This window comes from Lissotriton vulgaris, chromosome 8 (assembly GCF_964263255.1).
Source record: "Lissotriton vulgaris chromosome 8, aLisVul1.2, whole genome shotgun sequence".
NCBI classification, from domain to species: domain Eukaryota; kingdom Metazoa; phylum Chordata; class Amphibia; order Caudata; family Salamandridae; genus Lissotriton; species Lissotriton vulgaris.
In genome coordinates this window covers 1,217,265,777-1,217,279,763 of record NC_141696.1, presented here as the reverse complement: position 1 = coordinate 1,217,279,763, position 13,987 = coordinate 1,217,265,777, and the positions used below count along the sequence as shown (strand labels likewise).

The 13,987-nt window shown below is 43.0% G+C and overlaps 1 protein-coding gene across 7 annotated transcripts in view; it reads left to right on the top strand.

The window, feature by feature from the left end:
* NBEA (neurobeachin) overlaps positions 1–13,987 on the top strand; it is a 1,820,918-nt gene that overhangs the window by 1,466,288 nt on the left and 340,643 nt on the right. For all 7 annotated transcript variants that reach the window (XM_086935110.1, XM_086935108.1, XM_086935109.1 and 4 more), the window contains 2 exons: positions 5,800–5,917; positions 10,114–10,216. In XM_086935110.1, coding sequence (XP_086791236.1) covers positions 5,800–5,917; positions 10,114–10,216 — 221 coding nt within the window. The remainder of the gene's footprint in view (positions 1–5,799; positions 5,918–10,113; positions 10,217–13,987) is intronic.

Below are 13,987 nucleotides of genomic sequence, written 5' to 3'. Positions count from 1 at the left end.
AGCTAAAGATTGAGGTATGCAAAGTATAGATTTAAGTTTAAGTAGTCATGATACTTAATACACATCATCAAATTAAGTAACATTATGAGTTAACTCTTTTGTGCCATATGGCTTTGTCGGGCCTTTAGTTTATATCTGGGTTTAACCCAGCCTTTCACTAATATTCCTTTTGTTATAGTAGCAGCTATTTGCTAGAAAATCGAAATTATATTCTTGATATATAATACATTAGAATGTATGTAGAATATATATATAATTGAAGTAGAATTGAATATGTGCACATATATAAAGATATAGATACATATATAAAAAGAAATTCTACTTCAATTTTTTGAAGAAGTTCTGAAATATAAACACTGACCAAACCTTGATAGATGCTGTGGCAACAATATAGAAGGCAAGTATGGACATGATTGCGTACAAAGACTAACAGGCTGTCGGAGGCATCAGTGTAAGGTATCCTCGTATCTCCATGGCTGCCTTGCATAACAGTCCACTTCAGGGCACGCATAAGCAGAATGTGCATAAACAGGTCTCTGGTGGGAGTTGGGTGGCGCGCTGCCCGCGTCTCATGGACCCAGCGTGCTCCCCCAGTTGAGTCCATACGGCACAAAGCGGCTAATTAATCTGATTAACACATCTGTGCATTCCCCGGCGGTGCGCCCGCCTTTGCAGAGGGTCCAATCACCGTCCCGCAAACTGTGGCGCTCGGGCCCAAGAATAACAAGCAACAATGGCAGAGTCTGCAAGCAATTATGTATTTTTTGAAGAAAATGTTTCAGGGTCATGTCCAGCCAGGGCCCCTCCAATTCTGCTGCTCCTTCGTGACTGTAATTATCCGACACAGGCCCTGTGTGTTGCTAGAAACCATCCGTCTGCAATATTGGAAATGCCCCCCCTCCCCGCCCCCCTGTCTGGCCTTGCACGTTCGGCTTGCGGAGTAACGCTGAGAAGCCAGAGCGAGTCTCTTGAGTGCGAGGGGTCTGCGGGTCAGCCTCGGTTTTGCAAGTTTCCCACAAGTCAATAAGACATTCTACAAAAAAAGAAACATTTATGAACTGCCGCACTCATGGCTGCCTTGGGAATGGAAACCACTTCAGAAAACCTTCCCTGAAAGATGATTTCAGTCAAGATTAGCAGCCGCTTTGCTGTTTTAATTAATTGCGCCAAAGGAAGTGTGTTTTCACAGGGTGAAAGGTGTGAAAAGGGAGAGTGGCTTCTCTTTCAGGCCCCTCTGAGCAGACAGAACAATGAAGTGCTTGGCCGCCAATCATCAGGCTCGTTTGGGTGATGGACAGGTTCGACAGTAGTTGATAGATCTCTGTGTGGGAACGCAAATGCAGTGGTTTATTGTACTTAGCAATGTTATCTGCTATTGGACGTCACTCTCTAACAAATAGTGTAGAAGAAAGGGTCAACCACACATATGGTTACTTTGAGGATGTTGTTCTAATTGTGGATTCTGTGGAGTACACAATCTGGAAAAGGAATCGCCATGACTGGAGGGTGCACAGCCGACTGCTCTCCGTATAGGATATGCACCGCCCTCAAACAGGCAAAGGTGATGGGAGGCTGCTTGCAATAAGTCTAACCGCTGGCAATTGCCTAGTTTAGTGTTCCAACCCACCGTTCTTTTGCCCATCATGCCACCTCAGGTTGGACCCAGCCATGTGCAAATCAGGCAAATCAGGCGTGTCCTGCTCCAATACGAACAGCCCAGACTGAACTGCCAGGCAAACCAAGAACAGTTTCGCCATGATTGTGTTGCTCGTCAGTCGGGTTTAGCTTGGTTCCACTGGGACACTGAATATGGGGCCAACACTGGGCGTATCCTTGCCACTTATGACGTTACATCAAACACACAAAAGTTGATGGGAGGAATGCTTGCATTAACCCCTTCGATGCTGATGACGGCTGGGGGCCGTCATGCATCACGGTGGGCGTGTGCTGATGACGGCTGGGGGCCGTCATGAACCCGCCCACTTCAAAAAACGCCGCACAGGCGCAGAATCGCGGCTGCGCCCAAGGGGTTAAGTCTAGCCACTGGCAATCACTTGGGGAAGCATTCCAACCCATTGCCAGTTTGCCCACCACACCACCTCAGTTTGGACCCAGCCATATGCAAGTAAGTCTTGACTCTCTTCTAATAAAGTTGAACGCTACATTCCACTATTTTGAGGCCTTTGGTTAGATTCTTGAGTCTAATATCTCAAATTCAGTTAATGTCTAACGCTCTAGTCAGCCATGGGAAGGGGACTACAGAAGTGTTACACCACTCTACTCGGACACACATTTATTTTTCGCACTCTTTCATCTGTTTAAGTATCTCATTTGACAAGTGTTAAATCCCAGGCATCTTGCTTCTGAGTATCCTCTTTCCTGACTTCAGTCCTTGTATTTTTTCTCTCAGGCCTCGTGCCTCCATATAATCAAGGCCACTGGAAATATGTGATTGTGCAGCTGCAGCGTTTTTGGCATAGTTATATATTTGCCACATTTGCCACATAATCCATCATTTGCTGCATAATCTGCAGATTTTAACCCAAAGAAAAGTGTTTTTAGCTCAAACGGTTCAAAAGTTACTAACAACACAGCAACACATGATGCAGCACAGTCGAAAGGCCTTTACAAAGGTTGACTGGTCACATTTCTGCAGCTTATTGCTATATTTGGGTGTAAAACTGGTACTATTGAGTGCAACTAATTCCCAGCCAGTGTTTAAATAAGTGTAAAAATAACAAAATAATGAAATAATGCTATCAGAAAATGTGGCTCATTATTCCACATATTTTGGCTTTTCTGGCTGCATAATTACCATCAATGTACCCAGACTGCCGTTGTGCTTGGCTATTCCAAACAGGGCCTACATCTTTCTGTACCAGATAATCTCTAAAAATTAATAAAAATATGTTTAAAGATCTTCATGAGGTGAAGCACCTACTTACACCATTTGTGAAAGTTAAGTATCTCCAGATATCCTGACGTTAATTCACTTTAGTAGGCTCCTAATCTAAATGTATATTTCTTGTGAAATTGCAACTTTGGTTCAGTCCTCCAGGCAGTAGATATTACTCTGGTTGGGACAGGAAAAATTAGTTCCGTCCACATTTTAATCTAACCTCTCATCTTAGTCTTAGCTAAAGTTGAGATACATACATGGAAAGACAAAAGGCAGTGTCCTGAAGGTAAGCAGGGCTGTACCAAATCTTGATTATGTTGCACAGTTCCAAAAGGGGATTGGGCCATCATGGGTAAAGGCTTGGACTGTATATTAAAAGTTGAAAAATGCACCAAAAGGGTTGTCATTCTCAACAGCTATTCTAGCCTAGGACCACTCATGATGTAGCATTTTTTAATCACGAAGTAATCAATCGCACCCCTGCCAAGAAGCCTCTGGCACCCGAGTACGACGTGGACTTTGACTTCCTAGGAAAGCCGAGAGAACAACCTTTAGATTTACCTAAGCATTGAAGCAGGACTCAGCTCACTGCTGGTGTGTTGCCAGCATACTGCTGCGACCTTAAGTAGAAAAAAGTAATGTGCCTGCTGCCTTTCCTGCCTGCTATTGCAGTCTCTAGTTCCAAGAAGCCGGCAGAGCTGCTAGATTTAAACAGATGGAGCCAGAAAAGCTGCCATGCTATCAGGTACAGGAGTTCGTAGCTTTTTAACTATCGTTGACCCCTACTGGTTCACAAGTGGAATCCGTCGATCTAAACCAAAGCAATTTCTTAGATTTGAACCATAAAACAATACATACTAAATAGAGAATTAAGTGTACATCAAATACACATATTACCAAATATTTCATTAATAAAGAAAAACATATGCAAACATCGGAATTATAATTTTTCAGAAGGTTGGAGAGTTTTATTTATAAAAGACAAAGTGATATGTTGGACTCTAGCATATCATTTTTTTCTTTTTTGCTCATAAGGCATGCTCTTTTTTTTTTGTCTACCTTTACCAATGCTTCAACTGGGGCTGCCAGTCATCCATATGAAATTTCTTTTGCTGTACTTTCTCTGCTCCCACAAATCAAGATAAGGATACCAACTTAATTTTTATTCTCCAATTTCAAATTTCTTTGCACTATTTTATAACGTCCAATTTTTACATTTTATGTATATATACTTCCTTAATTTGCTAATATTATTTAATTGTCTAAGCAGTCGTGGACCCCCGGGTGAAGGTCTACTAGTAGCCTACATTTCCCTGATACAGAAGGACTGACATATATTTTTACATCCAAGCCTGATTACCGGCCCGTTGAGTCTTGTCTGATTTCCAGGATCAAGGTCTTTAAATTACCAACTAAATTAATAATTAATTTAACCATGACATTCTGACCCGTTTTCTACAAAAGCTAACACTGGATGTAGACAATGCACCACATTTTCTAAATATTCACATTTTTAGTAATTGGCGAAGGCACTCAATAAGATTTATTTAATAAAGTACGACTTTTTTAGGCTTATCAAATATTAGGCCCCTCTGAAGGGGATTTTGTGTTTGTGAGTAAACAGAACAGTTGACAACATATGACTAACATGGCCGAGCCTGTGTTGAGTTCCTGATTCTCTTGAAGCTGCCAGTTGTTTTTGACACCACAAGTCTCATTACCTTGTTCATTCGTTTAACAAAGGTTTGCCTTAACAGAATGACCTGTCTGATTGACCGTTCTGCCCAGCCTCAAACTTGAGGAATGCTTCATGGCTCAGACCTGTATCCTTTTGTTTTAGTGTCCAGCCCATAGCTAACATCATACATAGCCAAGAGCGGTATATTCACTGCTTAATTTGAGCCGGTGGTTTCCAGTGCTCAGCACTGGCACTTAATTGTCAACACCGGCACGTATGACAGCTGCCACATGGTGGTGCTGTTTGTATAATTTAAAGACGAGCAGAACAGCAATTGTCTATTAAATCATTATATATTAAAACAAATGATACCTACCTCCCAACCTATTTTTTGCCTTTGGTGGCTTGGAATAGTCTGATTTTTCACGCTTCTAGCAGTGTGCTGGTTAGTAGTTTTGTAGGTACTGTCACTGTCAATGCCAGCAGTGGCAGTGGTTGGTGTAAGCTGCGGAGGATTCCTAAAGAAAGCCCTGGCACTTATTCTTTTACAAATTAATCACTGGATATATTTTTAACCCCACTGATGAAACATAAGCCATGCTGGGGTTACCTTATCGAAACAATACCATACCAGACTAACCACAGATCTAGTTACAGTGTCGAAATAATACATCACCAGACTAACCACAGACCTACCTATTGAACATTGACAGAGGGGTGGCAGTCCTCTGGTCTGAGTCATATAGACCTTCCTTACTTGCCTGCCCAGTACCACCCGCTTTCACTCTTTTGGTTGCATTGTCCTACGAATAAATTAGCTGGCCTTTCACGTCTTCCAGACTTTTCCATCTGTCAATTTATTGCAATTGACTAATTCCTACAGGCTACCACACTTGAGGTGGGTCAGCAGATACTAATCTAACGGCAGGAAATGCTACTGCTCGAAGTAATATCCATGAGGATTACTGGATTATAAAGGCAGATCTTCAGCTTCTTACCATCTTGTTTTTTCGCCTTGAAAGAAGATAATCTATCAAAAATATTAAAGGATTGAATCGTTTTCTGAAAATCCATTCGTGTACCACTTGTTGTTTGCAGCTTGTAAGCTTTGCACATAATCAAAATTGCCATCCGCTAATCTTCTTAAGTCACTTTACAAATTATAATGCAAAATATTCATGGAAACAGCCTGCTGCATTATCTGTCTTTTCTTTATTTTCAGGTCCTTGCCTACACAGAAGGCCTTCATGGGAAATGGATGTTCAGCGAGATTCGAGCAGTGTTTTCAAGGCGCTACCTTCTCCAAAACACAGCTTTGGAAGTGTTTATGGCAAACAGAAGTATGTAAACTGGACATTAAACAAATCATTTTTTCAATATACCTGTTAGGTCGTGACAGTGAAAATAACCATGGCCCAATAATAAAAGTTGTTTAGATAAACTGTATGAATAAACTCACACTCACACATTGATCACTACAGTACAGTGAAACCACAGCAGCCTGCCACACAGACTGCATGTCACAATTACTTTACACTTGGAACCAACTATTCTAATAGGGTAAACAGCCTTTACACCACGGTCAAACCACCGCAGCGCCATTACGACGCGTCTTTTACAACGCAAGTCGTTACCACAACTTGCGCTGGGGGGCGCTCTAGACTAAGGAATAGTAGATTTACTATCCAACACCTTCCCTACTGTACGTAGGCTGGAGTTGGAATAGTAAATCTTACTATTCCTAAATCCAGCACCCTACAGCGCAAATCGTGGTAACGACGTGCGTTGTAAAAGATGCGCTATGATGTACCGCAACCTTTTGGATCGCGTTGTAACATCATACAACCTTCTAATAGCCATGAATCTTCTTCAGAGTGCTTTTACTTAACACAGGTAAATCCTTGCATCCTGGCTTTGGTTTAATACCTTTAAATACACACATAAAATTAATCATTGCATAAACCATGTGTGCAGATATGAACAGTGTAGTTTGTTATTTATAGACTTGTTTAGGGAGGGGAGGGGCTGCATGACCCACCTGAGGCTTTGCCTCTCTGGAGTCCTGCCCCCCTACCACCCCCAACAATGGTATGAAATTGCTTGTTTCTGCATGGGTCGTATCTATTTGGTAAATCTGTGAACACATGTTGTGATATTGAAAAATGATGGCAAATTGGAATTCATGTAATCTGTTAAGATTGAAGATTGAAGATTCCAGTAATAATGTCTTAAACATATTTTCTTCAGTAACGTCATAGAGAGGATTGGAACGCGTCCATGCGTCCATTAAGAATTGGAAAAAAAAGGACTAGAGAAGTTACTCGAGCTTTTCAGTAAGATGAAGCTGGAGTGAAACCCTGAAAGAGATGAGTATTCAAGTTAGGGACTCAGTGGTAAAGGAAATTAAATTTAGCACAAGATGAGGAATAACTAGAAACTAAGAAAAGCTTGAAAAGGTCAGAGGTTAGAGAGCAGTAAAGTAAAAGTTAAATAAAAGGTGGTAAAACATGCTAGGTTGGGATTGACATGGCAAACATGTAGCTTGTTCTAGTGTTAGGAAAAAAGTACCCATTGGAATGAAGGAGAACGAGGAGCTGAATTGATTAACAATAAGCTCACATGAGTGAATATGGCTAGAATTATGAAGTAATTTGCCACGATCTAGAATTGTTACATGTGAAAGCAGAGATGAACGTCAAACAAGAAGAGGCCACTTGATAGAGGATTCAATTTGGCTGAGGTAAAGAGATTGAGGTTTGACAACATTGTAGACATAAATACAATTTTCTGTATTAAAGTGTTATCCTGAAGTTGTAAATACAACGAGGGAAGTACCAAAATAAATATTCTTTACAGATGTATCTTTCCAGCAATGCCACTATGTCTGCAAATGAGGATCGAAGCAATGGTAGAACCATTGTTCAGTGTGGTCAGGTGTTGAGGTTACACTGTTAAAAAGATCTTGCCTCGAATTCCAGATAACCTTCAAACTTTCTTGTCACCTCCTTGATCATGTCTAAATAAGACTAATGTAATAGCATAATTCACACGGCCCATAAATACATCACAAACAAACTGCAAGTCCTTCAAAATGCTGCTGCTAGACTTCTGTTAAAAATTCCTAAATTTCACTCTGCCTCTCAGGCAACCAAAAAGCCGCCCTGGCTCCCTATTTATCAACCAGTCATATTTAAGGCACTTTCCCTAGCCTATAAGTCCCTCCATTATGTTATCCTGACTTGCTTAATCAGAGCTTCAAATGGTACTGGCTCCACAGAAGTCTACCCTCTGCTAATGCCTAACTCTCGATACTCCCCAGGTTTAAACGTTCCAGGTAGGGTGGCTAGAGCTTCGTGCTTGGAGCATCCAAGGCATGGAATGCCCTCCCTCTTTCCATTAAAGCAGCACCCAATCTTCTTGCTTTCAGGAAAGCCTTGAATAACTGGTTGTTTACATCTTTGTAATTCTGCGGTCTCTCTGTTTTCTCTCCCTTGATGGAATTGATAAAGCCTAGATGCCTTCGGGCATTAGCGCACTTTACAAATTCCGCTAACATAACATTTGGCACATGGAATTTAAGATGAGGAAAAGTAGCAAGCTATGGTCGAAGATTCAAAAAGAATAATGGAAATGAAGAGGTTATAGTATCTTAGTTTCATGCAAGATTGGTATTCTTAAAGTCATTGTGAAGGGAATACTGTGAAGAAATGGACTGAAAATGGAATTAAATTGTAGCAGATAGTTCAGTAGATGTTGTGTGTTGTCAGCTATGTAGGAAGACGTTTTTCACCAGTGAAGTGTCAACCAGAGGTGCGTAATGATTGTATTTTAATTGCGTTTACAGGGAGGTGGTAGAAGACTGTGTACAATAAACAGCGTTGTTATGTAGAAAGAAATTGGTATCATGTGGAAAGTGTTGCAGAATAATAGCAGCGTCTCCAAGTAGAATAATGGATGGTGGCCGCATTGAAAATGGAGTAGAATTACATCTTGGTGCCAGCAGTGCTTAATTTGAGCTGGTGGTTGTAGATGGGTTCCCACTGGCTCTCATTTTTGCGGATCAGCACTCCAGACTACGTAGCCTTGGTTTTAGGCAATCCCAACATTTGCCAGTGTCGGCTGCCGGCTCCTTGTGACATCAACACTTATTATTTTGCAAATTAAGTCCTGGTTACTGGGGACTGGTCCTGTGGGTTAGGTTAGTAAGCCAAAAACAATTAGAAAAATTGATAGTATGGGCTTATTAGAGTGGTCCTAGTAATAAGGCTAGACTGGAACAGAGGAAAATTAAGCGAACATGTTGCTTAAGCAGGAAAAGCTCGCTCCCACAAGGGATTTGCCAAACGTGCACGCCCTTCAAGGCAATGCAACGCGTGCAAGTTTTTTCCCCCAAAGCTGTGCCGATTGCTAATGGTCTTCTTCCAATGCAGCGCATGCGCGCTGCTTAGGCGAGACCTAAAAAGGCTGAGTAATACCATTTGAAGGCGTGACCTATTGTCTTTGCCTGTGCTTGTTTCTAGCATGTCCTTAGTTCCGCTAAGTTGCACCTACGCTGACCACTGCCTAATTAGACACTGAGCACCTTCATCAGGTGCTATACCTTTTAAACTGCTTCGCCCCAGTTCTGGAATTTAGAACTTGTGTACAGCAATGGAATATCAGGCAAGTCCCCAGTTGCTAAGGCTTGCAACTGCCTGTGGGGCTAACAGGGCGCTGTCGCTTTATTCACAGAGTCCTGGCATAAACACTCCCAGGGAATTGCCACTAAGTGCCCCCTTTGGGCTCACTCATGTGCTTGCTTTCTGCACCACAATCATCTGGACTGTCCCGTTACTCTGTCAAAAGAAAGACTGCTGAAGAGGAGGAAGCCTGATTGTAGCATACCTGCCAACTCGCACGGTGCCATCGTGTGACACGCAATATCGGTTCACATCACAGGGTCTCCCGCTGAGGAGTCAGTATGACACGATGGCAGAGAAAACAAGCTGAAAACCACTGTAAATAGTGGTTTTCCAGCTCGTTTTCCGAGGCTTTGAATGGCTGACGTCCATCAAGGGGTCTGAAAACACCCCAGGACATTGGCACCAGCCTCAGCAGCTTCTTTTTTTTTGGGAGGAAGGGGTATGGGAGCGGGGTTCGATTCAAAAGTGCCTTGTAAGTACTTCACAGCACGAGGCCCCCTTCAAACCCCCCTTACATGGTGAGAGTGTTCCTCATGTTGGCAGGTATATGGTAGCAGGTATATAACTCACTGCCCGCTGCCCACATCACCCTGTATGTGACCTCAGGAGCTCTCTTTCCCCACTGTCTTAAAGAACCCCCCCCCCCGCCCACCCCCGGGTCAGGTTGTAGGCGGAATGGATACTAAGACAACACAGACAGGCTTGTGGGCAACGCAGGCCGGCACACTTGAAGAACTGGTGATAGCTGACAAAAATTCTGCATAATTTTAAGAAATACTCTTGATTACTGTTGTACACAGCATCTATATAATGCAAGATTTTATGTTTTAACTCCAAGTTTCTTACTATTACAGCTTCGGTTATGTTTAATTTTCCTGACCAAGCAACTGTTAAAAAAGTTGTGTACAGTTTACCTCGAGTTGGAGTTGGCACCAGCTATGGATTACCTCAAGCAAGGTAACTTCAATTATTTTTCATTCTTGAACTGCTATGCCATTTGTAATGCTTTTTTGCTCACTGAATGTTAAACTACGATGACTGGCAGTAGCCCATAGTACTATGTAGGCTGAACCCCTTCCTGTCACGTGGTCATCTTATAGCAGCCAACCAAGACATGACTCGTCAGAAATTGGATTCTGTCATCTTTAGTTTTGTTCAAATAGGGAAGAGGAAAAAGATGCAATAAAAAAATGCACATTCTATAAAGTGCACACAACGTTTTAGATTTTAACAAAATTACTGGTGTAACAGACTCCTTGACACATTTTCTCAACTTGTGATGGACTTAAGGGTGAAATGTTGTTTCAAGCCTACTGAGATTCGAACCGAGGTGGCTGCTAAAAATGTAGATGGTGTTCTACTCAAGTGCATCTAACATAACACAATCTAACATAGCCTCTACAGTAATCCACTGCGGTATTTTTCAAGCTTATATCCGAGATTGGTTTCAGCAAAAATATTTTTTTCCGTTGTACATAAACGATGTACTTTTGATTTTTAACTGCCAAAAAAGGAACATATTCACTTTTAGTAAGTATGTCATTTGCACTTTCTGCACAATTCTTGCCCCTTCAAAAAAGGACCATGTGAGTAAGTAACATTACAATGCATAAATGTATCTATCTGATGCTGTGGCTTGAATTTTTCCAGGTGAAAGCTTTAAAACGGAAATGTCTTACCCTTGTCCTTTTCTCTTCTCCATCACTATATCAAAGATTGTGGGTCTTTTAAGGTGTTTCTTTTTAAACAGCTACAGGTTTCACTATTCATCAGCAAGTAGATCACATATGAACTACAATAACTGGCAATTTTCTCATGCCCAGGGCAAAATATTCCCAGCACTGGTGTCCTGGTGGACTGATGCATCCCCTGCAGGGATCTGTGTTTGACCTCAGGGTCACAGGTTCTAATTCCTGCTGGTCCCCTCAGACTCCTGCCCGTCCGAGGTAACTAGAGTAGCACAGTTACATCGGGTGAAGAATGCTTAACACGTGGAGGTGGCCTGTGTGACAGTCCAGTGGGTTGATCTCATGTTGTAGAGGTCTGCATGGGTCCTGCATGTAACAGGTACAAGCCTCACCACAGCACACTGAGTCTTTCCTTTTTACTTCCAGAAGTAATAACTTGACCACTGCCGAGTTGGATGGCAATAATGCCTATTATTTGAGGGCCAGGGCATAATTCAGTTGTTGGTATGAGAAACAAAGTTTTAATAATCGCTATGTACACAAGTAAAATGGAGGCAGAACAGAGGACCCCACGCAAATGTCCTCTCCTCAAAGGTCTCGTTTTTAGGTTTTGCCTAGCAAATGCGTACGAAGTACGAAGTACGCATGCGCTAGGAAAACCTTATTTTTTTCTCTGTGGGGTCGGGTATCCGCCCCCTCCTCCCATTGGCTAGCTCCATAAATGGAGGCTAGCCATTGGAGAGGGTTCTGTCCGTCAATCCCGGACCAGATTCGGGGGCGTTCCCGAGAATTTTTCCATTTGGCGACGTCACGCTACGTCAGCCAAAAGCCCTCGGGAACGCCCCCGAATCTGGTCCGGCATTGCTGGCACCCGCCTTCCAAGACAAGCACAAATATGCCTTCACCCGCCCGAGGGGCTGCCCTCCAGATAACTTCATTACAATTCGCAGTACCAGCACCTTCCCACACAAGGAGTGCCTCGAGCTTCAAGCTTAGAAGTGAGCTCTGTAGTAAGTTGTCCCCCCTCCCCTTTGGTACCACTTTCTTCAGAGTGGACTTCACTAAACAGCACTGTGAAAACCATCCCCCAGGTGGCTCCGAATTTATCCCAACTTCCATCGCACTGATCAGAAGTTAAAACGTCTAAGATGGCCGCTATTTTTGTGCCGTGTGGCGGATTTCTTCGGTGTTTAGGACGTTTTCTATTACAATCAACGCTGTCAGGAGTTTTGTCGTTGTTGTCCCTTTTCTGTGTCCATGTGGGGGACGGTCTGTCTGTTTATTGTGGGTTGTGTTGGGCGGGGCTGAAGCAGTAGTGGCGGAAAAGGTATCCTATACACCTGGCTTCCTGCGAGATGTTGGGGTCATTGGGAGCCGTCAGAGGACCGAAACCTGCTAAACACACTTTTATATCTTATGTGGCTCCCGAGGTGAGTGAGAGGGGAGAGTTGTGGCAGGGTGTGAAACGTCTTCCTGTCCGCATCCTGTTGCCGGGGAACACATAGCAAAGTAGGGCTGCATCACCAACCCTCATATCTTGCACGCATGGATACCTATCCTGGGTCATCACCCCCAGTTGTTACCCATAAATCAGACACCATCGCTCTCTAATCGACGCAAACTGTACATTGTTAAAATATGAGCAGATTGTTACATTCCTTCAAAATGTGCAACCGGACCAGCACGTTTCAACAAGGAGTTAATGTTGGACGAGTAGTTCGATGTCTGATTCCCAAGGCCGTTATTACATTTTGACAAGTGAAGTATATAGTTGTGACTGGGCATTTCTATCAATTTCCCCGCTTGCTTACCGTGTATATTTAATTATACACCATTCTAGCAACCGAATTCCACACACCCGACCATTATTACTCACCTGTATTTAGATGGAAAGTGCTCCCACGTCATCTCGCTGGAACGTATATGCCGGTGATCTGAAAGTACACTTCACAGAATGCAAAGTGATATTGCCTAAACATCAGCCAGCAGTTAACTATCACCCCGTCTCCAGCACTGGACGTAGACATCATACCCACTAAGTAACCACAATATCAGCGGCACTCCACCCTAGGGAGTTCGTCCCAACATCTGCTCATCAGATGTTGTCTGATATCTTTTATCTGTCTGCACTTAGAGCCCACCAGTCATGTATATGCACATCCTGCAAGTTTCACCGCCCCCTCACAGTTGTTACCAGTGATGCATACTTTTACGATAGCAAACAGACCATCAGTCTGACCAGGTTCCACCTAACACGACCCCCCCCCCCCCCCCCCAAATATCAATCCAGAACTCATGTCCCACCTGTCACCCTAGATATTTTGTATAATAAAACATTAACGTATTATATGAAGTATTGAGAACTCGAGTATCCAACACAAGGCTCCTAGATGACTCAATGTCACCAAGCATGCAGTCCGTCACTCCTGTGGCTTTTTTTAAGCAAGCAAGTACAGTGGAGACACTGTTGCTAATTTTCACATATGTACCCAACATACGAGTCTGACACTACTTAACCACCAGCTTAGAAGTAATGTCTAATCAGGGAATCTTGAGTTTACTGTATGGTACAGGCCTTTGTTTCTCCTGAAGGGCTGGGGAAGAGTCACTTACATTTCCGGGAAGTATGTGCTATATTTGTACAGTTCCATCCTACAGACCTTCCAATCAATGTTTTTTCTGCAAGAGCCCCTTATCTGGAGGTCGTAGGCAGCGTCCTCTGTATTCCCACCCTCAGGCCCTGCATCTGTGTTCTTCGGTTCATGGTTCAAGGTGTAGCGCTAACATGACCATCACAGATCTGTAATGGGGCTTTCAGCCTGCTAGGAAGGTCTGTCTAATAACACTGGTAAAAACTGTCTGACTACGGGTGTTGCCCTACACCTCAAACCAGAAGGCCACTTAAAGTCATGGCACGAAGCACGCAGATGTCTAGAAGTGCTGGGACCTCTGTAAATGAGTTACAAACGCGAGAATCTGAAATGATGTCCTTCCTGGCCATTTCTTTAGCACAAGAGGCTGACCTTGGTTGTTCTGGGTG